The sequence below is a fragment of the Pogonomyrmex barbatus genome, unplaced genomic scaffold (genome assembly GCF_055798465.1).
Source record: "Pogonomyrmex barbatus isolate J1 unplaced genomic scaffold, ASM5579846v1 scaffold9, whole genome shotgun sequence".
Taxonomy (NCBI): domain Eukaryota; kingdom Metazoa; phylum Arthropoda; class Insecta; order Hymenoptera; family Formicidae; genus Pogonomyrmex; species Pogonomyrmex barbatus.
In genome coordinates this window covers 1,284,541-1,310,181 of record NW_028297193.1, presented here as the reverse complement: position 1 = coordinate 1,310,181, position 25,641 = coordinate 1,284,541, and the positions used below count along the sequence as shown (strand labels likewise).

The window sequence follows — 25,641 nt, the reverse complement described above, 5'->3', positions numbered from 1 at the left end:
CGACATTCGCGAAAATCACTATATTTTGTAACTCCGTCGAACGTGTGCAAAAAAAAAAAATAGAGAAAGAGAGAGGGGGAGGGAGGAAGGAATTGTCTCAATTTGTTAGTTGTTAGTCCGAAAAACAGGACAGTCCACTGTGGAGAATCCGACAGCGAGAAAATGTTTTCGCGATCGGCTCGGATAAATGAAAAGGAATACGACGAGGAGTTACGAAGTGGTCTTACAGTCCGCGTTTACTCCGCGGGAGATGGTCGTTCTCGTAAATTATCGCGCACTTATTATCGCTCTCTCTTTCTCTCCCTCTATATCGCAATGGCGATCCCGACGAGTTTGTACTCCCGCCGAAGTTGGCGTAGAATAAAAAGAAACTACACCGCGCCGCCAGTTGTCTCTCGTTAAACACCCGCGAGAGTCAGCGCGAACTCTCGCCGCGGAGCGAGAGTGAGAGAAAGAGAGCGAGAGAGAAAGTGAGGGAGACGGCTCTAATTAATTGAAGAAATAATTAAAACGTACGTGCCAACGGCAGGCGCGGCCTCGTCAACGAGCTCTTTCTATTCCGCGCGATATCAGCCACCGTTAATTGTGCGACCGCGCGCGAAGAATTCGCGCGTCGAATTCGCCGAGCGGAATTTATCCCGCCTCGCGGCGTGTAACGTAAAATACACGTTACACTCGAAAGCATAGTAAGCGCATTCGGGTGATAAATCCGCGGGAAAAAAACCATACTCAACGGAATTGTCTATCAGTTATCTCGATTCTTTCCTCATTTAACCGGATGAAAAATCGATTTCGAAAAACGTTCGGAACTCAGCTTTTACCTTTTCATTTCTATCGACACAAAGTAACTTTTTATCTTGGCTCAATTTATTTTTTACCTTTCTTTTCGGTGTAAGAATTAGAAAAGGATAAAGAGCAAATTGAGCCGAGACAGGAAATTAATAGAATATTGGTAGAAATGGACATTAAACATTTTTTATAATACGGCATTTCCTCTCGTCGTGATGACCATCGTAAAAATACACAAGTTTCGCGCGTTTCGTCGGTCATTACCGCGATCGATAGTCCACCGGGGGGACTTCCTCCCCCCCCCCCCCCGCAAAAGTGGCACTATTCCAAATGAGACGTTTTTATTCGTTCCTCGCGAATCCCTCCCAGAAATAGTCGTCGCTCACCTGTCGATGTAGCCGTCGCCGTCGCCGTCGCATGCCTGGAACAGCTTCCGGACGCGTTCCTCGTCGCAAATGGAGCCGGTCTCGCTTTCGACATCCGCGGTCTGCGACATCTTCTCACTGGGGCTCGCGCGCGGCCGTCTCGCAACAACGAACGGTCATCGGTATCCTCGCCGGTCGCCTCGCGTCCTCGCTGTTTGCCACGCGACGCCTCATTTGCCCGACTTCCCGCGAGCCGAATGTCACCGGTTCACGGCGCGTCACGCGCCCGCTCGAAGATCGGGGCTCCTCCTCTCCCGCGCGTCTATCCCGCGACGCGTGACGTCGCGTGATGTCGCGTGCACGAGAACCCCCGGGACATCGTCGCTGTGCAATATTGAGAGTTTATCACTCGTCGGGTATGCGGATTTTCATGGAAATTTTCTGAAAAGAAGAGAGGAATTAGTTTATAGCACAATAAAAAAATGGGAGCAGAAAATTTCTTTCGATCAATGACCGAACATATTTTAATAAAGGTGTGAATTAAACGTAAAAAAATAAGAAATTCGATCGAAAGAAATTTTCTGTTAATTAATCGTATGTTAAAATACGTTTTCTTTTTCGTATGTCGAACTTTTTAACTTTCTTTCCCATTTCTTATTTATAATTTCTTGGTTTAATTTCTTTGTCTTTTTATTGTGTTCGAGTCTTTAGGCTAACATGAAACATAGAGGAAAAAAGCAGTTGGGGACTAAACATAATGAAAGGAACGGGAAATTAAAAGAATTAAAAGTGAAAAATTTTTTTCTACTAACTAATAACAGAACACCTTCATACATCTTGATTATGTATTAAAGCATAATTTCTTATCAAATTATCTCGTCAAAATTAAATTTTCTAATTACATTCCTAACTCCTTTTTTAAATTTTCTGTTTTTTTATTTCTTTCATTGTATCCGGATCTTTATGATGCGCCTATCGCGTATTACCCAACGAAGACGATATTAATAAATATTAATAAATAAGCCTATTTAAATCTCCCAGGCTCTTTCAAATAAATCTTACAAATAAAAAAAAATCTATTCTACAAATTAGCAGCTGGGAACTGGGACAATCGCTGGGACTTTTTCACGGCTGATCAAATCAGCGGTTATCGCGCGTAGGATTATCGAACAGGGATCAATAGCGATAACTTGTACTCACCTCGCTGTCGTAACCCCGACTGACCCTATTTCCCGATACGAGTGGGTGGACGGATTCGCGCACCGGTCGCCGGTACCGGACATTCGATTGAGCAGATCGGCGCGCGTCGACAGATCCGTCGGACGCGAGATGCGTTCGGGGAAGATTCGGGATGCTGCGAAACGGACGGGGAGGAATCGGCGGATCGGCGCTGTCGCGGCACGTTGCCGCGTCACGCGTTTCGACCTCGTGTCATCGGCGCGTCTCGTCTCCAGGAGGATTTCGGGAGGGCGATTCTCCTCTTCCTCCTTTCGCGGACGAATTCCTTTCGTCGACACGCCGTAGGCGCCGCCGCCGCCGATCTATTTTTGGACGCGCGCGGCGGATGCCACCCGCGGTCTCGCGATCGCCGATATAAACAGATTTCCGTCACGGTGCCACGCCGTTTCTCTCGTTCGGAGCATTACCCCGACGACGAGCGGTAAACCGGCGAGCGACGATGGACGATTTTTCGCGGAACGCGGCTCCCTCGATTCGAGGCCGGCGCGTTTGCTTCCTCGCGCACTGAAGACTCGCCGTCTCTGGCGTCCACCATCCGTCGCGGTGTCACCGAGTCACTAACCCTAACCTCAAAACCGGACTCGCGACTCGACCTATCCGCGACCGCGACTGATAAAAACTATCGATTGAACCCGCCGCGGTCAAAAAAAAACTTGGCCGGCTGATTGCAGCGACATCTTCCGCGATGCGATTACGAATCGTTATTGGTGTAGATATCATACTCGGTCGGTCTATGATCGATTGCTATATCCGTGTTGTACTACTATAAGCTTGTAACAATAATTATGAAAATTTCCTATCAAAAAAGGGTAAGAAAAGCATCAATGTAAAAGAAATGTTGTATATGGTTAATATATAGTTTTAATATATATTGAAAATATTTTTTTCTGGAATTTCTTAATAATGACAATTATTTATACGTATCATGAATCATCGTCTATTTAAAATTTTATCTATACAGTAGCTTAAAAATTATTTTTTGAAGCAATTATATTTATTTCTACTAATATAGATTAACTTTAATCCTATGGATCAATTTTAATGATTTATTTTTTTACTTTTAATCTCTTTTTAATTCTAAGAAATAAAAAAAGATATGGAGTAAATTAAACGGGATTAAAATTAATAATTATTAGTAAAAATAGTTATTAAGAGGGAAATATGCTAGAGAAACGCAACTAATAATTTTTAAAGAAAATTGTGCAAGTAGCAGAAACATATTATATAATTTCTGCTATATATTTAATATGTACAAATTATCAGGGTTTAATTAATTTTTTTAATTAAGTAAAAGATAAACCGGTCTATAAAATTAGTTTAATTACACTAAGCTATAAATAAAAAAGTAATTTAGTTAAAAATTACATTAAAATTAAATTTAATTTTAAAAAACATTATTTAGATTAGATTTTTGAAGTTAGATTACTTTTAATGATAACAGAATTACAAAATGAGCTAAAAATTTTGAACTTGGAAAAATATAGAAAAATTAATGTTGACATTTTTTAAAAAGTAATTAGTTGAAATTAAAAGTTATTAATTTTTTATTTTATTACATAACTTATAATTAATTATTATTCAAATTCTTGCAAATTACATAAGAGAAAACATAAAAAAATTTGCAATAATGAATTGCTATGAGTTTCTTGGAAACTTTAAGACATCTTAGATAATTTTAAAAGAAAAATATTTTCTGGTTTGCGTTTATTAAATCGCAATATTAATTAATGGATTCTAGTTTCTCATTTAATGTTGGCAGGAGTTTCTTTAGCTTGGCAACATCGTGACTAAAGCCCCACATGATACATTCTGTGTGCTCCGCGGTGGGTAAACCTCGAAACTTGGCATCTGTTTCGAACCATTGAATGTACTTTTCCTTTATGTGATTCACCAATTCCCGCAAGTGTTTATTCCTCTTCACATCCCACGTAACATCTGATTCCGGAAAACGAGCCGATCTGAGTTTCTTATAATCGCCATCCACCTCTTCGTAAACTCTGTAAAATCAAGTATAGCATAAAATAATATCTTATCAGTAAAATTTAACATTGCAAAATTTTTTATCTCTTCGCGAATCTCTTCAGCAATCAGAGACTCACTTGAGGAAGCCGTTATCTTCGATGCCGTATCGCTCGGCGAGAGGTTTAAAAGCTCGCACCACATCGATCGTCAGATAATTGAAATTTTCCCCCGATCGACCGTTCACATTATAATCGGTAATCCAGTTCTCAAAGACTTCCATAGCCTCCCGCATGTTCTTGATCTTCTGCTCGTCCTTCGTGCATGATATCACCCTCTCTGCTCGCTTCACCAGCCCGCTGATCGCGTGGAATTGATACGATATGTCTCTGCCCTCCAAGGACTTGATGCTTTGCAAAGCTTTTTCCTTGTCCTTAAAACCTAGCACACTCTCCACCTTTTCGTCCTGTTCGTTCTTCGTAGTTTCCGATGAACGTCTCGCGCATTTTCTCTCCGGTTCGCTATCGCTTTCGCTGCTCGATGGGCTATCGCGAGTTCTCTTAGCTCCCCTTCGTTCTTCCTCGGTAACGTCCATGTCGTCATCATCTTCGCCGAATTTCTCGCGCGCTTGAGCCGCCAGCTTCTTCAGCTTCGAGGGGTCCGGGCTGTACCCGAGCGCGATGCATCGTGTGTGCTCCTTCGTCGGTAATCCTCGAAAATCGCCCGCGTCTGTTTCGTACCATTGAATGTGCTCGTCCTTGATCTTACCGATGATATCCTTCAGACGCTTGTTCCTCTCGATGTCCCATGTAGTACCTCCATTTGGAACTTTAACGTCGCGCAGACTCTTGTAGTCGCCCTTCTCGTTCTTGTACGCTCTAGCAGCGAAAATTGATATCAGTTTACCAAAAAGCGCATCGAGCTTTCGCGAAAGGTTCCTTCTCACCTGAAGAACTCATCATCCCACACGTCGTATTTCTTCGCGAGACTGCGGAAAGCCTGGATCGTTTCGATCGGTAGGTACGCGAGGTTTTCCTTGCCTCTATTATTCACCTTGTAATCCGTCAGCCAATCCTCGAAGATCTTCAAGGCATCGCGCAAATTTGCCAATTTCTCCTCGTCCCGCGTGATCTGCAGCGTTCTTTTCGCACGACTGACAAAGCTCGTGATTACGTGATACTGATAACTGATATCGCGACCGTCCAAGACTTTTAACGTGTCCAATGCTTTCTGCTTGTCCTTGAAACCCATAGCTTTTTCCTCCTGTTCTTCGGCTTTCATCATTATGATCTGGACGACAAAAAAATCACCTGAAAATACACTTTAGTTCTTAATTAATGGTGATGTAAGAAAAAATAAAAGTATTATACATTCTTCAGCGATGATATGAATATTAATCGATTTTGGAATAATGCAATTATACGTGTTTACTGCTAATCGCTTCATCGCTTCCGATTGTCACCGCTGGAACTCAATAAAGATGTGGAAATGATGAATTACGCGTAAGCGGTATTTGACATCGCTCAAAGTTAGTTTCGGAACTGGCGATGTGCATAGAGCAATCGATTCGGAGCGGCACAGCCAATCATCAGAAGAGGATGCGCCCGGAGGCGGAGAGACAGTCAATCAGAATGCGAAGCGCGTATGTCAGTTTTATCGTTGACGTAGTCCTCGGATTATGGAAGCTACATGGAAGGATCAATACCGACCGCGGGCGATGGTATAATCGTTATATTTGGCAATCGTCTTTGTTTGTAAATGTGTTGTGTTCTTGGCGCGTTGTACGTTTCTCGATTTTATTATTCAAATTTCCATGCACACATAGAATTTTTCAAACTTAGATTGTTATTCATTCTATACATATATTAAATTATATAATAACAGATATAAAAGTATTAAATTAGAATACATAAAATTTATGTTGAAGTTAATAAAATACTGAAAGAAAAATTAAGATAATCAAAATAAAAAAAGACGTACTTACCAATATAATTTTACTACTGCTAATTGCGTTGAGTAATCGCGTTGAATCGCACAGCACTATCTCAAATTACGCGCTAATCAACTGTGAGATTATCGCTACAAATTTCCAATGTTCCTTGCAAAGTGTCTCCAAGTTTTCGGATCGCAAGTCTGACAGTGACTACGAGCCGACTCACCGGTTATACTTGTCAGCAAACTTCATCTCATATTAAGAAAGGATAGTTGTCGAGATAAACGAGGGAAAGCGAGAAGTCGATATAAACACGCTCGATTCACATGTGTCAGAGCCCAAAATACCACGCGCACTTGCGTCATATGCGCATCGTCGAGGATGTACGGAGATGATCCATTCTATGACTTAATATTTGTCAATTTTTCAGAATTACGAGTTTTCATTTCACAACACACACAAATATAACTTTCCATGCTATTATTTTTGTTTCTTCTCACTTTTAGTGAAACAGAGCCAAGATAAATTTTGTCTTGAAATTGTATTATTTTAATTTACGCTCGACGTGTTGTCGAGCAATGTATATCGAACTTATAAATAAAAAATATGAAGTCATATTTCATATTTTTGATAATCGTCCTATTGATAAGGAGATTTATTTAATATTTATAAAATAAATTACAACCGCGATAAACTACTAGAATACGCGCACAGTAACGATCGGAGATAACGCATCGGGCGCGAATCAGAGAGTTCGCACTTAAACAAATTTAATAGTTTTATCTCCAGGAAGTCTGATAAGCCAGCGCGGAAAAATAAGTACTATTTACAATACCATGTACGTCCAGACGACTCGGAGTCTCGCTCCGTTTCGAGGATCGTCAAGCATGATCGATAGGAGACCTTCCTTCGAATAATATGCAAACAACAGATTCGATCACATTTATTTAACAGACGCAGCTTCCAACGCCTAAACACGTATACGGTGCTTGCTCCAGTTTCGAGCTCGTCGCGCCGTCCAGTATCGAGGATTGCGAGGACACGGCCGGGGCCGGTAATTGCGATCTCTGCACGCTGTCGTAGGGTATCGATCCGGGTTCCCGGTCTCTGCTGGTACTCTCCGTTTCCTGGGTATACGAATCTCTCGGTAGCGGTTCCTGCGCTTTCGAGTCGAAAGCAGCCTCGTGCGACGACAATCGACTGTAGTTCAGGAAGGTCTCCGTGTAGCTCGGAGGTGGATGATGATGATGGTGATGGTGATTGCTACCGTACTGATGGGGGTAATGGGGGTGATATCTGCTCGATGGCGTTTTGAAGCCCTCATTACCGCCGAGGTACTGATGCAGATGATGAAGACTAGAAGGTCCGTACACTGCAAAAAAAAATATAACAATTTTTCATAATAAATACAAATTGTCGTGTTGGATGAGTTGTATAAATTTCAATGTACAAAATAAATAATTAAGGTTAAGGATAAAATCGAACCTGCGGCAGTATTTGAATACATAGCGAAAACCGCGTCGCTGTACCCCGCGGCGGGATGCTTCATCAAATCTGGAACTTCGTTCCCGCCCGCTCCTTTCCCGGACACCGCATGGCTTCGTACCATACCGCTTGGAACTTCTCCACTAATCCCCGAAGACGCCCCGGTACCGTACGCCATGTTGAAGAGCGCTTCCGGATCGCAGACGAACTTGTATACGTATCGCTCACCGGCAACCTTTTGCATTATGCCTTTCTCATAGTAGTATCTCAACGATCGGCTCAGCTTATCATAATTCATCGCTGGTCTGTTTTTTTGAACGCCCCATCTTCGTGCCACCTGCCACAAAAATGTATGATAAATATAAATATATAATAAAAATATTATCAAAAAGTTTATTATATAATATTTCAAAATATCATTTAAATATACAGAGATTATAAAATCCTTATTTTAAACTTTTATATCTAGATATAATAGATAAAATTAATCTAACTTTATAATTAACCTACATATCAATATAAATTTTTAGATAGACGAACCGAATGGCAGATTCCGAATCCATTTGAACTTAGAGTGAAATTTCTTCATTTTCAAAATATAAAATTTCTTTCTATATTCTTACAAATACATTTTATTTTACTTACATAATAAAAATACATAAAATATGGATTTTACTCATCTCGAAAACTACCAATATAAGTTTGACAATTGTTGCATTTAACATAAAACAAAATCTTACAATTATAAACAATAAAAATGGTCTAAGTGGGCTCCTCAATTACTAGATAAAAATTAGAAAATTTATAATATAATTAAGTGAAATTTTATGCAAACCTCTTCTGGTTCGATTAGTTTGAACTCCATCCCGCGGCCGGTCCACGCTATACAAGGTGCATTCGCAGGGTCATCAAGCAAGGCTACGAGAAATTGCCACAGCTGCAAGGAACCACGTCGTTGTTGTTGATAACCGACAGCAACATCGCTCCACGCGGATACGCCGGTCGCCGACGATGGCCTTTTGTTGATGTGGTCCGGATTCCAGGTAGAAACGGGCGAGCCCTTCTTCTGGTAACAGCCGTTCTGCCGATCCCAGGACGAGTTCCTGGGATCCAACTGCGGGCCGAGTTCCGTCCAAGTCGGCGTGCCGCTCCTTTTCGCGTAAGCCTCGGAATTCCAGTTCTCCTGTCGCGGCAGAAACGCCTCGGAGGAAACGGAGAAGGTCGATTGCCATTGAGAAGTCGAAGAAGAAGCGCTGGCTGGACGGCTGGACGGCGGTGACGATCCTCTATGATCCCTCGTCACATTTCCATATTGTTGGCGTTGTGGGTAAATTAGAGTGCTCGCTGTAAGAAAATGCAGCATAATCCTAGAATCGCTATTCTCTATAAAAAAAATTTAAGAAATTAAACATTTAGAATTTAAGAATTAAATCAATTAGATCAAGGAGGATCGATCCCTCTGTTTAATTCGATAAATAAATAACATAAAAAAATAATATAATACGCAATATAATCAAGTTCGTGACGAATAAGCGTACACTTCTGCATAAAGATATTTCAAGCTTTGCATATGCAACCACGCATATAAGGTAGAGAGGCGTCAAGACGTAAAGAAACGCGAGAAAAGCATCGGATAATCCGCGAGCGTTTTTTTTTTCCGCGAGAAAAGGAGACGGAGGGAAAGAATGAGGAAAGAGAAAAAGAGAGGGAGAGAGCCGAGGAAGAAATTCTCGAGAGGACAAAGAATTCCGTATTACCGATTGCACTCACGCGCCGGGCCGGTTGAAGCGCTTCTCGTCACACAAATATCGGCAGGAAATTGGTGGATATTCAAAGCCCACCGGGGGCTAGAAACCCGCGCGCGATGGTGCCCCCTGAAATATCGAAAGCCGAGAGCTCGCGCGATATGTATATTAATCGCGCTCCCCCTTCCCCCCGCCCCTCTCTCTCTCTCTCTTTCTTTCCCTCTCTTACTCTCGGGGACTGCCGCCGCCGCCGCCGCCCCAACCCTCCCCCGTCGACGTCGCGGTACCGAAAGAGCCATTCTCGGATCGTAATCCGGTTACGCTCCAAGTCGCGCACGGGGAATATTGAAAAATTGAGAGGCCGCGATTGAGAGGAGCGCCGATAAACGTTGTTGCAGCGACATCGCGATGCATCCGACGACGAGGAAGCGGCGCCGAAAACACGACGAAGCGACGAAGCCCGGCTCTTTCCGCCGGGCGATACATCGGCAAAAATTCCTCGGGATTTTCCTCGAATCTCCTCGCGAAAAGATTGCGTGAATTTAATTCAGAATTTAATTCTCATTTCGTTTAATGGGGAGAGAAGTAATGAACGCGAAGATATGCTCGAGACTCGGATGTGCTTCCGCTACTAATTCTATTATCGCGGTATCGAGAATGCGAGAGCGATATCGCGTCTGTAGTCGCGCATTTTTACGAAACGCAAACGTTCGGATCATCCCTTTTTATCAATTACCTTTCGAATGTTAACACGTATGTAACGTGAAATGTGTTGACAGAGAAATTCAATGGAAGGTCAATCGTTTTGCTTCACTCCCATTTCGGCGAACGTAGGACGACGGATCTCGGACGGGGAATCGGAAGGGAGCCGAAAGCTCTGGGACCAATCTGGCACTCTCTCGAAAAGCGGAGAGAGAGAGAGAGAGAGAGAGAGAGAGATAGAGCGAGAGAGACAGCGCAGGGGCGCCAGGGGGGTGGCGAAAGGGAGGTTGACCTCAGCCTGCAAGCCGAGCGCGGGCCAGAGGCTTTGCGGGTGGTTTTAGATTAAAATTAATCGCGAGCTGATGAAACCGGTGGCGATGTACCACCACCGAGGGAGGCCGGAGAAGGGTTGAATTCAGGACTGGTCATAGGGGCGGCGGAACACGACGGCCCGGTACGGTGGCAGCGGCGGCGGGGGGAAGGGGAGGGAGGGGGGGGTGGGCTCGGGTCTACGGAAAAGAGGATGGCTACCACTCTCGTCCACTCTCAGACGAGGAGAAACGCGTTTTGCCGCCGCCGCTCTCTTCCACCCCTTTCCGTGCTCCGCGCCCTATCTATCTCTTTCTCCCTTGCTTTTTCTCCTCTCTTCTGCCTCGCTGATCCTCGAATTCCGGCATAGTGCTCCGTTAATAATGCAAGCTCTATTTTCCACCCACCTGACGAGCGGCAAAACCTGACGAGCTCGCCTTGTCCTTTCCCGAGCGTAACAACGGGAAAACGCGCTCGTTTTGCGCCGTCTGCACGCTCTTTTTTTCTCTACCGACCGAAATATTTACCGCGACACGTGAATCGGAGATGCCGAGCTGCGAATGCGGAGAAATGGCAGTTTCGTTGAGCGTGGCATTTTCCGCGTACGCGTACACGCAAAAGCGAACGTACCGCGAAACGCTCGCGACTCTGCGGGCAGAATAGACCGTCACGATCCGCGTAATCCACGTAATCCTCTGCTCGTATTAATTAGTGGAACTGTGAAACCAATCGGTATCCATTAAGCGGTTATTACTATTCCGTTCTCGTCGTATCGCTCTGCGAATTGTTTGTCCCCTCTAAACGAGATGATCTCGATTATTTCATACCTCCTCTAAATATTTTTCTACCGATTTCTCCGCCCCGCTCGGATATTCAAGCGAATTTTTCCGGAACGTTTTTTACGCGAATAACACAATAAAGCAGTGCTCGGAATTAATTGCCCTTCTCGGCTCGATTTCGAAGGCGACGCCTACCTACGTCGCCTTCCCTCATTACCGCTCGAGACTTGATGCGGAAACCTGTTAAAATAAAACCTGTAAAAATAAAAATTAATTTAATAAAGATATTGATTTAATAATAGTTTGATGGAAACGGTGCATTTTTAATATAAGACGCTTCTGAGGCATAAAGCTACGGCGGCTCGGCCGTCAAGTCTCAAGCGGGAAAACTAATGAGGGAAAACTGTAGGTGTCGCCTTCGAAATCGAGCCGAAAAGGGCAACTAATTCCGAGCACTGCAATAAAGCATATGGCATGGCAGATTTCGACACCCGATTTGCGTCAGCGTTCTTGGGCTTGAGAGTCTCCGAGATTCCGAAACATCCCCTGGTTTCCGCCCGTAAAATGCGAGACGATTTTTCCGTCTGAAAAATAAATCGAGTGATCGTAAGTAGATTGCGGGATATATCGATACGGGCGATAGGGAATGTATCCTATTATTAACCTAAACTATGTGTAAATAATTAAAACGGCTTAATGGTAGGGAGAATTACGCGAGGAGAAGCACGAGCTATAATCCCAGGTGACTTGGTAGTAGGCGGGTGGTATCGCGTATACAGTGTCGAGCCATGGATATATAGCGTAACCGAGTTCCTAAAGGATTCGGCCCGCGACTGCATGTGTGCGTGAATAAAGGAAGACTAATCGGTCTGATTACGAAGCATGAGCTTGCAACCCCTCACCGACTCTATCTTTTACGAGCGGAACGACGAGTGGCGCCCGGCGATGGCGGCGGTGGGTGGCGATGCGTATTTTTACCTTTCATTTTTTTACGGCCTATTAAATAATGAGCGTCGATAGAAAAATCACGATTATCATCGCCGTACGTCCTCCGTGAAGAACATTTTTTCAACAAAAAAAAAAAAAAATGTGCAAATAAATTTTCGCGCGATCGTACACGCGCGTCAAATATTCATTTCGACTATTAATAATAATTAATAAAGAAAATTCTACGTTTAACCTAACGTTACAAGTTTCGTATAATTCTAACATCGAATAACAAAAGGAAATTCTTGAAAAGCTCGGACCGTAGAGTATGTAGTTGCTAAAGACAATGTTAATTTTACATCAAAAATCTTCTCCGCACGAGTCACGAGAGAGAAAGCTTTCGACTTACATTTTCCCTCGGGGAATCTCTAGCCTCGCGCTCTTTTCTTTCTTTCGGTAGCTTTTGTTGGAATCTACAAGACGCCATAGCTTTCGACTTGAAAGCATCGTTTAATTATTCAATTACGCATGCTCAGTCATGCATGAACGAGTCCAGTGCATTAGTTGCGAATTTCGCAACGATCATAGGAAATGTTAACTCTCGTACGAAGGTAGTCGTTGCTTTAATAAACTTTTCGCAGAATAGCACATGCAAAATGCGGTATACAATAAATACAAAACAAATGTAATCGCTTCTACTAATTAATGTACGCAAGCATTTCGCGTGCTCCTCGTTAATCTGCAGATTTTCTGAGTTCTTCTCATTACATGCACTTTAATGATCGCGAAGAATAAATGCGAGGAAGAATTAACAACGGCACGGATCGATGATTATCGATGTAACCGTGAGGCCCTCAAAAGGCTAATCGGAAGTCGACTCGATTAATGGACAGAGGTACCCTCGTTGTACCCCCTCCGATTATTTATAGACTCCATGGGGTGAAATAGCGCCACGTGGATGCTTTTATACTGAGATTTGTCACGGTGATGGATTTTTGTACAGACATAAAAGTCAGCGAATCGTGTACTCTTCTTCTCGAACAGCGAATAAAGAAATGCATTGAAAGAACACTTTTGCTAAAATATCTGAAAATTTGGCCAGATACAGATCTGAAAATAATTTTGTCAGACTACCAAAATATTTATGCGAAACAAGTTGGTTGGCAAAATATTAAAAATTTTTACAATATTATTATCATTAAGCGTCCTACATAATAATAATTTCGATCCAAAAAAATTATTTTCAGATCTTTATCAAATTTTTGGACACTTCAGCAAAATCATTCTTTTCGTTGTTTCTATCGCCGAAATTCTTACCGTTCTGCGTGTCCTGAGATGTTGCGGATGATATGTTCGTTATAGTAATCGGCTCCACGTAGCTTCGATCCGCCGGTTCCTCCTTCACAGCGACATCCTTCGTGCTCTTATTAACCGATCCGTTTATCTTTCGGTTCCTACGGGTAACACGCAAGATTTCGTTTTACGTTAATTTCGCGAGACTCGTGTGACGCGAGGTGGTTCGCGCGAGATTCCTCCTTTCCATTCACGGAGCAACATAAATTTCATGCAAATTATGTTGCAAGACTGTTGTAAACTGTACTGATATTAGAAAAAAAGGAAGCTCGAGCGGCTTTCTCTCGAACTTACCCGAAGCAACGACCCGAGCTAATCTCGAGAAAATCGTTGCTTTGGCCGTGAGCGACCGATACCGAGGTGGACTGATATTGGGGATGATAATTGCCGTTGTCGCTGTTTCTCGTGCAATTACTCGACTCTTGCTTCACGTTCGCACCTAATGCAAGCGAAACGATTACATGAACAACGCGATCCATGAATCTTCTCTCGCAGCGTACGATTCATTTTTTATCGCTACATCAATGCCACGTTCGAGGGAATGGCTTTTACGACTTGGCCTCCCTGCCGCATATTATTACTGTTTATCGAGTGCGCACGATCGTTTTCTTCGGACGATTCACGAGTGAAAGAACGGCGGGGCGTTAGGACATAACGGCGCGTGTCGTACCGGAAGTGAAGACGCATCGCTGCAACGACACGTGAGAGGGAAGGTGGGGTCTAATGGGGTGCCGACGATTTCGCGAGGGCGAGGGCTGCGCCCCTGATAAATCAAACAGACTCCCGGGTCGTGGGAAGCATAAGTCACAAGCCTCCGGCAATAATTGTATTTGTAAACATTGGAAGTTTACTGATAGGAAGAAGCGCGTCGGGATAGATTGAATTATCTTATCGTCCGCGAGAAGTCTCGTAATAATTATTTTCTACAGCGAGCTTCAACGGATGTGACGTGCAATTATTGTCAAGACACACCTATTGTAATCTTTCTTTAGTTCGAAAAAAAATAAAGAGAACATTTCTCTATCTCTCCTCGAAATTATTATTCGTTAACACGCATGAAAAAACAGTTTTGTTAAAAATTTGGCCAAGCAGAAATAATTTTGTTGGGCTATGAAAATAATTCCATAAAACGTTCGAATTGATCGCTAAAATACTTTTGCTGCGTGACGCTTAAATGTTTTATATAATCATTTTGATGGCCAATAAAATTATTTTCACATCAGCACTTGACGAAAATTTTGAAATACTTCAGCAAGACGGTTCTTTCGATACAGTATTATCCCATTAAGATCGAGCTGGGAGAAAAAAAAAAAAAAAAAAAAAAACGTAAGAAGCACCATCGTTCGACTTGAAGACATCGCTGTTGCATCTCGCGACGTTTTACATCAAAGGTCTACGGCTACGAGTACATACACACGAGCATGTATCTCTCCTCCTAAATGCGTCGCAAGCTACATATAATATTACACGGAAGATACGCGGCCTGGGAATTGCGTGCGTGTGTGTATGTATGTACGCGCATGTGTGCACGTCGGTGCGCATATAGACATTAGCTAGCCCCCGATTCCCTCTGGGTGTTTGCCCGCCCGGTTGAAATGTTCGACGATACGTTTGTTCAACGCTGCTGCTCGGCGCTGAATTACACGTATCGTGCGTCGCGAATTTTGCGCCCGGAATAATGTAAACTGAAGCGGGCCCGCGCGCTTCACGTGGGGCTTCGAAAACGTGGCTTCGAAAACGTCGAGAACGACGAGCCGATTTCCTCCGTCCTCTTATCATCTCACGATTCGTCGCGTCGTCGTCTGCGGAAAAGACGCAGCGGCGCGGCGTATCGATAGCGACGTTAATAAGCGCGGCGTTAATGGGAGGGGATGGGGATGAGGAGGAGAGAGAGAGAGAGAGAGAGAGAGAAAAAGAGAGGGGGGAGGGGGAAAAAAAGAAGGAACGAATCGCCGCTGGCTTAATATAAAGTGCTTACTCGCGTAATCCGATATCGATGATCGCCGAGGCGCCCCGTGTTGATTCTTTCCGTTTCTCCACGCTACGCTAAAAAGAACTCTGCCCCGCGGGCGTCTTCTCGCCGGTTTTTAATAAAGGACCGATATTGCGCGCCCCGCCGAGCTGCGCGAGGCCGTCGCGATTTACCCCAGTCGCGAATTGCATAACGGGGAAAATTCGTCGGGACTCGACGATTTTCCGCTGATCGCCCGGAAAAAGGCCGTCTCGGTCGAGAGCGGGAAAACCGCAGCGCGCGCGCGCGAGCGCTCGCGGAAAGTGTCAACGACTAATTAAACATGCATGTGCGGTGTGTAACGTATCGCTAATTGATGACTCGTCGAGTGTGCGCCAAATCGCGCGAGACGAATCGAGACGAATTCGATGAATTAACACGATCGTTCCCGATAATTTAATAACTCTCGTAAAAATGTACTCCCTTCGTTTCGCTTGATCGCGGATGTTAACTACACGCGGGATTTCAATTCTCGATTCAACTTGGACTGCTTTATTTTTCAGGGCGATTCTGCCGCGACATCTAGGGGGAGGGGGGGGGGAAGGGGAGGACGTGCGGGTGCCTCGAGGAGAGAGATCTAGACCTCTAGATAGAGCGCGCTAACACAGATTTCCCAGCCAATTTTCGAGGCCGAACCGACGCGCGAAACACTTCCGCGCGCCATATACACGATTTCGCGGTGATTTCAGCGGAGATTGGCGTCCTGCAATCCTGTTCCGCGGATTCCAATCCCGGATTTATTTATCCAGGCGAATTACCAGACATCTCGTATCCCGACGCGACGCGGCTAATGCGCGGTATCTTTCCGCGATGACCGATAGGATTAAACGATTACGATTACGTAAACTGGCGTACGCAGTTTCGCGAATGAATACAGCGAAAATGGAAAATGGACGCTTACTCGACATCTGATGGAATTCGGGCACGTACTGCTCGCTGTCCTCGGTTTCGGAGCTGCTACCTGCGCGAAGGAGGCATTTTTCATGTTAGCTCATCTGCGATAAATTGAACAGCAATCACATCTGCCGATAAGATAAATAAGGAAAAGAAAAAAAAAAAAAAAAAAATATTCTACTCGAATATATAACGAAAATGTCGAGCTTCCGTCCCGCGGTAAAATCATCCCTCTTTGATCATCCGTTACATTACGTCCATCGCGTATTACATCGCAGTTGGGCAAGGTAATTAAAATTAATGTTCCGAGCGAATAGTGGCTGCGTGTAATTATCTTTGCTGGCGGCTTAGGGCTTTAATTTCATGCTACGTTTCTAAATTCTAAAAATCAATGACGGCATTTGCGATAATGATTTCAATAACATCGCGATTTTTCACGAAATTTTATCCGTTTATTCTTATTTTACTATGATATTGTGACTGATGTAACTTTTAACTATATATAATTTGTAGCTAAAAAACAACAATTTTCGTGTATTCATTAATTAAATCTCCATTTCTATTAGTCCTGTCCATTTCTATTAGTTTTTTAATCTCGGTTTAATTTATCCTTTATCTTTTTTTTATTTTCAGAGCTAAAAAAAATAAAATATGAGCTAAATCAAAAGTTAAAGTTAATATAATCTAATAAAAATAGACTTTTTATATATATTAGATTAATAATACAAAACCATGTCATTCGTATTACTAATACTTTTTTTACGAGCTGAAAAATGAAAAAAAAAAAGAAAAAAAATAATCGCCCGAACAGGGACTCGAACCCTGGACCCTCAGATTAAAAGTCTGATGCTCTACCGACTGAGCTATCCGGGCTGACAGTTTCGGTAGGAGTTAAGCGCGTACTCAAGTCGGGTTCGTGCGAACGCATAACGAATAATAAATTACTACTATCATAATAAATAATGGATTCATTGTGAAATATGCATGTGCGACGGAAATAAAATTTAGAATGAGAAACTCACCATCTTGCAACCAAGTTTCTTGCCTGTAGCCTTGCGGCATGTACAATTCATTTCCTGTAATCAGAGTTAATTTTTCGAAATAATATGCATTAATTAATCGCGCTATTGATCGCGAGATAAAGTAAATAATGGGCGAGAGGAAATGCAAATACATTCATTTTGTGTATACCGAACGTCGAGCGATGTTTGCCGTAGATTGACAGGACATGCGGCTCGTTTCCGTTATTTTTGATTAATTATTGATACATGTATTTACTCGATTTATATATAGGCTCGATGTAAAAAAAAAAAAAAGAGAGAGCAGTTTTTTGGTACCTAAAGCGGCCGAAGTATTCGCTCGCGTAAGAAAGGAACGCGTCGATCTGGATCGAGAGATCAGCAAGATCCGTGAGAGGACAATGGAAGCGAGAGGCTGCGAATGAATCAGGGGCAAAAACAAACCCTTCTGCGTGAACGGCCGCATAAGAATGCTACCGCAGAAAACTGGGGTTGCGTTTAATGGGCCTCCAGGATTCGCCATGGGTAGCCACTCGGCGATAACCTCGTTTTGTTCAACGGCAGATCCAGCCCGAATCGAATCTACTTACGCCACAGCTCATTGCTCGGCTATAACGATACTCTCCTCTGCAAACTTGCACACTTTGAGTGTCTGGATGTCGCATAAAATCCATGTCACTTGCAACGAATTTATTTTTGCCGAGTACAAATCATATTTGATATCAAGTAAAAGCTAAATATCATGTGTAATTAAAATTTTCTATTTTATTTCTTTGCTATCATAATTTTAATAAAGCAAGCCCACATCACAGAAAAAAATTAGCCTTAAATCCAGAAAAATGTATTCTCGTCGATAAAAAATATTATAATCTTCTTAAAAATTTTAATCTTGAATTTGTGTTTTTATTGATGTAAATATTGCTTTTGCTCAACTCAAAATTAAAAATCTTCTATATGAAGATTACAATAACCTTGCTTACATATGAGATCTGATATGTAATCTTGAAACTCTCTCTCTTAAAACTAATTTTTACTCTGTGTAATCACATTAATCTCATTAACGAAACGCAGGAGAAGTAAAATGAAAATTGACAGACCGCGAACATAAATTTTAATAAAGATTTCATATTTCGGCTAAATGTTCATGTTGCTCGATATTTTCGTCGTAAAGAAGTCGTTACAATGCCACTTCCAGACACACGGAAAATATGAGAGGAAGAGAAAAAGAGAGAAGGAAGCGGGTCGTGCGATCGACGGTACTTTCGTCCGTCGCGGCGGCGGCGTTTCAATATTTCTGAATCGTCGTGTCGAAAAGTGGATCGAATGCCGGTGGAGGGGACGTAACGCGATTATGATAGAGAAATTGCGGCATTATAGGCAGTGATTGAGTTAGACGGAGGTGGTCCATCCCGGGCGAGCGGTGGCTTCGCGCCACGGCATGCCAATGCTAGATATAAAGTGTCAATCACTGCAGCCAGACGCCGAGCTGGGGTTGCTCGACGATTCTCCTCGACACGGGGACACGATGCGGGGGTTCCACTGCGAGGACATCCCAGGGGAGTCTTTGCGGTGATAACACGTCACTCATTGAATCTCGTCTCGGGGAATCGACGTTGTGTTTCTGGGTCAAGGCTAAGACACTCGTCCGGAAAGAGGAACGTTGTTTGGTTTCGTGGCGAGACAAATTACAATTAGCTCGTCGAGGACGCAGTAAAATCGTTGTATCTCGCCGATTAGAAAACGTCTGTGGCGTTTATCAGATAAACGCGCGCGGTCGCATCACTTAAAGTAAAGGATATCATCGTCGGACTCTGTACTCGCGACTAAGCTCTCGTTTATCTACGGCGTCGGAACGCACGGAAATGTCGGCCGGCCTATTTGGAAGTAATTGGCGAAGAGTATCCCCGGCCGGATTGTCTCGTGGGCGACGTCTCACGGTGTAACCACGTCTCGCCGCGACCTTTGGAAAATAATGTCGTCGTTGATGCGACTATATAAAGATATCGACTCGACTGCCTGCGAGTGACAGGCTCTCTTCGGGGGGTATGGCTCACCCTCCGCCTCTCTCCTTGCCGGCGCGGCGCGGCGCGGCGCTTCGTTTTGGGGTACACATCCCCGCACGTGTTTCCTAAACGTGTGCCCTTCCCTATGTGTGCGCTTCTCCGCTCTCGCGATCTACACGACGGCCTTCGTGTATCGAAAGCCTCGCCTCGATGGAAACGCGACGTCTCCGAGTCGCGACGGTATCAAAGAGCTTCAAAGTCGAACGACGGGGGAATCGAAGAATCGACCGGTCTCTGTCCCGCGTCGCTTCACCTTTTCCCTTGATTACACCCTCGCAAGTTCGTTAAGGACGTCAAGTTAAAACGTTAAAGTGATTCAGATATTTTCTGCGCGAGAGAAGGAAAGCGTCGAAGCGAACGTGCGTACAAAATTTATGGGGGGAACATGCGCTCGCCCCGATTATTCGCAATACGTATTGAAATTGAGAAGTGTCGGGTCGCTATTATCGAAATGATCGAAGTTGTTCGTTAATAAAAATTCCACTCACCCGTGTGTAGCTGCTTCTCATTGTTCGCAGTCTGCGACACCGGGTAGCTACTGGGACAATATTCGCCGGCCACCGTCTGAAGCGGCTCGGGCAGTCTGCCGAATCCGTTTCCGGGCTGAAAACACAGGGAAAAGAATTATGAATTAGTAAGATACAGAGATTTGATAATATCCAAATATTTTCAAGTGAGAAAGATACGATTGCATCGCCGAGCGAGCGGTATTCGACGTGTTTTCTCGAAAGTAAAGTAAAGCAGTGTCGGACGAGTGTAAAAGAGAATGCAAGTAATTTCAGCGAGTGATTGTAAGACTCGGGGCTCTCAATATAGAAGCGCGAAAGACACAGTGAGAAATAGAGGGTGAAGGGTGAGAGAGGCGGCAAGAGGAAGACATCCGGTGAACGATTGGACGGTTTCCTCCTTGCGGGGCAATCTAGTGGTAAACTCAGTTACCGGTTTTGGGAATTTCGATAACGTAGACGTTGCCTTTGATTCCGTAGAATTTGACTACAAACTGTCGGGAGACAGTTGACTCGACAAAACATCATGCTGCGTGAAATGTCATGCTCTTTAAAAAAGAGAGACTTTTCGTGAAAATTAAAAATTCACCGAACGATAAAATAATTGAACTGCCGTATTGCTCCTGCTAAAATATTGTAACATGTACAATTCCCCGGACATTTCTGATAAAAAGTATATTGATATTAACGAGTATCCGGCGGAGTCACGTTGCTCAAAGTTTCATTATTTGTTCATAATCTCTCCTCGAGATTTTCCTTTGATCGCAATTAATCGTCGTCCGCAATTAGTTGCCGCGATGGCACGGCGCCCGTAATCCGCGCGCTTCAACATAAATTTTAATTACATCCACTAATACCGCCTTAAATGTTTAATACGCCTGTCAATCCATTATGTATACATATTTACTAGCGCAAAAATGATTTCGTAAAACGCCATCAATGAGTATTTCAATCATGCGCAAAACATACAAATCAATGTTCCGTGTGTATGTGCAACAATTTAATACAAAAATTCAATCTCAAAAAATCTGTATTATAATTAATTAAACAAAAAAAAAATCTATCTATTCAATATTTCTAAAATTTATTAAATTAAATATTCTAATATCTCAATCATAAAAGTAACATGTAGAAACTATATATATATATCATCATCTATATATATCATCAGTTGCTCGATGAGTTTTTACGATCGAGGTAATCCCTCGTTGCGTCCTCGATAACTGGTACTTTTTTGTCGAACGGGATTTAACAGCGGATTGATCGGGCAATGACGCGTGGAGTGGAGGACGCAAACACACGGATACGCGATACCATTTGATATCTCGTAACCTTTCCCAGCGGATGTCGTTTTAGACGAACGCGCGCGGCACATTCGGCATGCGAATTTATATACACGCGCATTTGTGCTTCTCGTGAAAACGAGATACCCACGGCGGATCGAGGGAACGCCCCGTCGTTCGCGACGGGGCTACAGGGATCCCTGGTGCGGCACCCCAATCCACGTTCTCCACCCTCGTAGTAATTGTGCACTTCGGTACGGTTTATAATAAAGTCATCGAGCGGACGACGACACGTCACGAAACTATATCTCATCCCCGATGCACGATCGCCCGACGGAGCGAGAGGCAAGAATTTAGATGTGAGATGCTGAGGGACGAGGAGTGATTTTTCAGAGGAAGAGATCGAAGATATAGATTCGAGATTCTGTAATTGAAGTGGGAAATTGGTGTAAACAATGAACAAATCGTTTTGGAATTTAGGATTTGCTGTTTACACGTGGAAAGAACAGTTTTGCTGAGATATTTAAAAATTTGGCCAGATACTTTTTGTTGAATCATATAAATAATTATAGGACGATTAAACTAAGCGTTTTATATAATTATTTTTATAACAAGATTATTTTCAAATCTGAACTGAGCAAAATTTTTTAAATAAATTGTTATTCAGTAAAATCATTCTTTCCATGTAATTTCGTCGAATATAATGAAAAATATTTGGAAAGAATGACAACATATACATAAAACTATATGTTAAAATATATATATATATATATATATATCAATATATGTTATAATCATTGTCTCATATTTGAATTTTGAAATTATTTAAAAAAAAAAAAAAGAAATTTCATTTTATTTAAAGCGGATTTAAGATATTTTCAATAATCCTCGTTTCACGTATGTTTTTATTTTGATCAGCGGATAGAAAAGGTGGTTAAAGTTCTTCTGCTAATTACATGTCGAATAGCAAAGACGGTCAATTTTATCAATTACAGGCGAGAAGTCGCGTTACTTCACCAAGAAAGTTTCTCTGCCGTCTTCCTACCCTTAGCAACTGCGAAGATAATGACGGCGTTGAACACTAGAAGGCGAACAATGCCCAGCAAAAGGGACAGTATGAGAAAGATCTCGAGATTAAAGAACGCGTCGTACTGTGGTGAAGTTTATCAGCTAATTGCTTCTCACAATACAACGGAAAGATCGCGCTAGAAGGGTCGAAATTTTTTGCTTTCGATTATTCGTTTTCGAACAATAAGCAGTATTATTTTGCATTAAGTGTCGATTTAATTACGAGAGTAACATTTTTATGTCAAATATATTATAACTATGAAAAGGACCTTTCTGAAATATCTAAAATTTTGACAGGTATAGATCCAAAAATAATTTTGTTGAACCATCAAAACAATGTCATCAGGATATTCAAATTAGTTGCTACAATATCAAAAATTTGTTCAATATCATCATCAATATCATCATGTTTAACGTCTTACATTTTGATAGCCAATACACAAAATTATTTTCAGATTCGTATCCGATCGTATCTGCTTTTAGATACTTCAGCAAAACTATTTTTTCCATGTATATATCACATATATAAGACAAGAACAGAAGATGACTGTCCTACAGCGCGATCCCATTATTTGATCTAATACCAAAGTTTCACCGAAGAAGTTAATCAAGTGAGTAACTAAACAGTCCAGCACAGGCAATCCCGCACACGCCCCATCCCCGAGGAAGCCAGCCCTAATCATGGGAAACTCGAGTGGTGACATATGCTATCTCTCGCGGCAGTCAATTAAACGGCGCCGTCGATCCGACGGTGAGGCGGGGAGCGCGTGTGGGAATCGGCCGATTTTTAGAGTCAACAAACATAAATCAAGTGCTCCTCTCGCCAAGTCATCCCCCTCCCCTCCCTGGCCGTTGACCACCCGCGGGCGCGGGTCCCGCGTATCGGGCCGTCACGGTGGTGGCACGCACGCACGCACGCACGCACGCACGCACGCACGCACGCACGCACGCACGCACGCACGCACGCACGCACGCACGCACGCACGCACGCACGCACGCACGCACGCACGTACGCGAGGAATAACGGCGACAATTACGTGTTTAGAGGATACAAAAGGGGTGGCACCCGTGGGACGAGCCAGCGGAGCGTGGAGGCGCGTGCCGCGGCAATTCGCCACCCGACCGAGCGATCATCTCTCGAGTGGCCGCATTGTACGCACGATAACCCTGGACCTCGTGCCACTCGCCGAGGATTCCATTGTGTCGGTCCCGAGGAAGTCGGACACGGATATCCGTATCAAACGGAGAGGAGCTTTTAATGCGGCGGCGCTTAATGGATCTTAAACACTTTCACGACCGACAACGGCGATGCTGCGTCCTCGTGCTCTTAAATATCGGAGATGTCGTTGACGTGACGTCATATTTCATAAATTTAAAAAAAATGTTAAATGTAGTCGGACGTATTCATAACTAGTGGAATCGACTAATCTAATTTGTTTTTTCGCAATCGTTTTTTTTTTTTTATATATATAATATCTATAATAATCACGCATGAAATCATTTTTTTTAGCTTTCGATTATTCTATCTTACTTGACGATATACTTACAATTTTATCGTATCGCTGACGCGATGAAAAAAAATTTATTATCTGGAAACGAATCGACGAGCAGAGATTAGGATTTGTATATTTTTTCTCTTGATGTGACTTTGTAATTTTCTTATTACTGATATAAATTAAGACAGAAAAGATATTTATAAAAAAATTTATAAAAAAAGGCTTATTTTTTTAAATGCAATCTTTCTGCAAGAATATTAAAAAGAAAAATTTTCGATGTAAGCTATATCTATAAGTATTTAACAGCTTATCTCTTTATGTATAAAAATAGAGCAAATTAACACATTTGCTTAATTTTTTAAGATGCTAATATTTAAATAGTATTCTTTAACAATTAATAAAAATCACAACAAATGACGCATATTTTAATAACTATCTAAATCCAATACAATTATGATATTTTTGAAGAATATCATAATTTGTATTGGATTTAGAAATCTAAATCCAATACAAATTATGATATTCTTCAAAAATAATAAATAATTTTTAATTACTTACTAAACCCGCCAATTCCGTCGGCGCAGCAGGCACCTCCTGATCGGCAAGATTCATCATAACTTCGCTGTTTCGTCCTCGATTTTTCGCGATCAAGACCAAAAATTTCTCACAATTTGGACAACAAACAGAACCGATTCGGAATTGAACGCGCAATTGAACTCGCGCGACGCGAGTCTTGTCGATCGTCGCCGGTGTTACAGCGCGAAGATCGAAGATAGCACTGAATCGGGTGATTTGATCTCGGCGCGAACAGAGGGGTGAGCCACCCTCGCGGCCGGAGCCGGGGGGTTGTGTCTCCGAGCCCGGGTGTACGCCCCCAACGTGACGTAGAATTCAGTCCTGCGCGTATTTCACCTCCTTGCCGACCACTGCCGACCGGGTGCTGGGCGGAGCCTGGAACTCATTGGCGACATACGAGCTCGCGATCAACGAAGGGATGATGCTGCAGAGCCGCGAGCCTCCACGCGAGAGAGAATCGCTCTCAGCTCCGTAAATTCGATTCGATCGCCATCGAGACATTCGCGCGCGCGAATAGAGATACGTTTTAATAAAACTTTAAGCCAGCCCGAGTGAACGTGACCGTCTCGGCAACTCGCAATTCGATCTTGATAAGCTTATAGAGTAGAAGAAATAATAATTCTCTTTCTACGGAGCACAGGTCGCGATCTTTGGAAAGTTTCGCGGATTTATAACGTAATTATCGGAAAAAAATTCTTATGCTTGGACCCAGGTATTTTGTAATTAGACAATTGAGCAAAATTGTAAGGAAAAATTTTAAAAAAATGTATTGTATAACTACAATATAAAATTCGCACTTATCACTTTTTTTCATCTTAATTCATTCGCTGAAAAGATAGAAAATTATATTTTTTAAAAATACATACAAACGATAACCTTTGCTCTCAATTCAGTCAAGACGATGAAATTGGATATCCGCCAATCAAGTCGATAGCCTTAAATTTAATAAAAATTCCATTCCTTTAATGTACAATTAATTCATTTTTCCACTCGATTTATTTTTATTTTTTATTAGAAATTATTTTTATTTTATCAGAAAAATTGTCTCAATATTTGTTCGATTGCTCCGCACACAAGTCACACTTGTCTCTTACATTTAGCGCAATCGAGACGTTCCTTGATGATAATCGACATCTTATC

The 25,641-nt window shown here is 42.7% G+C and overlaps 3 protein-coding genes and 1 non-coding gene across 10 annotated transcripts in view; all 4 read right to left on the bottom strand.

The window, feature by feature from the left end:
• Nucleotides 1-3,019, bottom strand: part of LOC105428877 (colorectal mutant cancer protein) — a 40,796-nt gene extending 37,777 nt beyond the window's left edge. Inside the window, exons 1-2 of the mRNA XM_011641449.3 lie at nt 2,355-3,019; nt 1,176-1,595 (exon numbers count right to left, since the gene is read on the bottom strand). Coding sequence (XP_011639751.1) covers nt 1,176-1,285 — 110 coding nt within the window. The 5' untranslated portion in view covers nt 1,286-1,595; nt 2,355-3,019. The remainder of the gene's footprint in view (nt 1-1,175; nt 1,596-2,354) is intronic.
• A 572-nt stretch (nt 3,020-3,591) lies between these two features.
• Ude (Uracil-DNA degrading factor) lies at nt 3,592-6,541 on the bottom strand. Of its 3 annotated transcripts, none has more exons than XM_011641445.3 (4): nt 6,337-6,541; nt 5,299-5,662; nt 4,493-5,230; nt 3,592-4,390 (listed from the first exon to the last, which is right to left on the bottom strand). In XM_011641445.3, exons 2-4 carry the CDS (start codon nt 5,634-5,636, stop codon nt 4,114-4,116), a joined length of 1,353 nt encoding a protein of 450 aa, XP_011639747.2. In that variant the 5' UTR covers nt 5,637-5,662; nt 6,337-6,541; the 3' UTR covers nt 3,592-4,113. The 3 variants fall into 3 exon arrangements, with proteins under 3 accessions (XP_011639747.2, XP_011639746.2, XP_011639748.2); XM_011641444.3 differs by having other exon boundaries at nt 5,299-5,642; nt 6,337-6,538; XM_011641446.3 differs by lacking the exon at nt 6,337-6,541 and adding an exon at nt 5,723-5,864 and having other exon boundaries at nt 5,299-5,642.
• A 204-nt stretch (nt 6,542-6,745) lies between these two features.
• The window catches only part of Ets96B (ETS variant transcription factor Ets96B), an 81,534-nt gene continuing 62,638 nt past the window's right edge, over nt 6,746-25,641 (bottom strand). The window contains exons 1-9 of one of the 5 annotated variants that reach the window (XM_089084764.1): nt 24,484-24,706; nt 20,061-20,175; nt 17,513-17,566; nt 16,498-16,557; nt 13,880-14,024; nt 13,550-13,686; nt 8,606-9,153; nt 7,771-8,107; nt 6,746-7,657 (exon numbers count right to left, since the gene is read on the bottom strand). In XM_089084764.1, the coding sequence (XP_088940890.1) occupies nt 7,233-7,657; nt 7,771-8,107; nt 8,606-9,153; nt 13,550-13,686; nt 13,880-14,024; nt 16,498-16,557; nt 17,513-17,566; nt 20,061-20,175; nt 24,484-24,540 (1,878 nt within the window). In that variant the 5' untranslated portion in view covers nt 24,541-24,706 and the 3' untranslated portion in view covers nt 6,746-7,232. Of the gene's footprint in view, nt 7,658-7,770; nt 8,108-8,605; nt 9,154-13,549; nt 13,687-13,879; nt 14,025-16,497; nt 16,558-17,512; nt 17,567-20,060; nt 20,176-24,483; nt 24,708-25,641 lie in introns of those variants that run through there. The other 4 variants (XM_011641443.3, XM_089084765.1, XM_089084763.1 and 1 more) reach the window with 4 other exon arrangements.
• Nucleotides 17,291-17,363, bottom strand: TRNAK-UUU (transfer RNA lysine (anticodon UUU)). Its single transcript has one exon. It is a non-coding gene; the product is annotated as a tRNA-Lys (tRNA).

Bases quoted from the DNA above. Each gene is read 5' to 3' on its own strand.
- Ude (XM_011641445.3), bottom strand. From the start codon at position 5,636: ATGATGAAAGCCGAAGAACAGGAGGAAAAAGCTATGGGTTTCAAGGAC. The intron at 5,231-5,298 runs GTGAGAAGGAAC...TTTCGCTGCTAG, and splicing joins TGGGATGATGAGTTCTTCAG to AGCGTACAAGAACGAGAAGG. The intron at 4,391-4,492 runs GTGAGTCTCTGA...TTGATTTTACAG, and splicing joins GAAGATAACGGCTTCCTCAA to AGTTTACGAAGAGGTGGATG.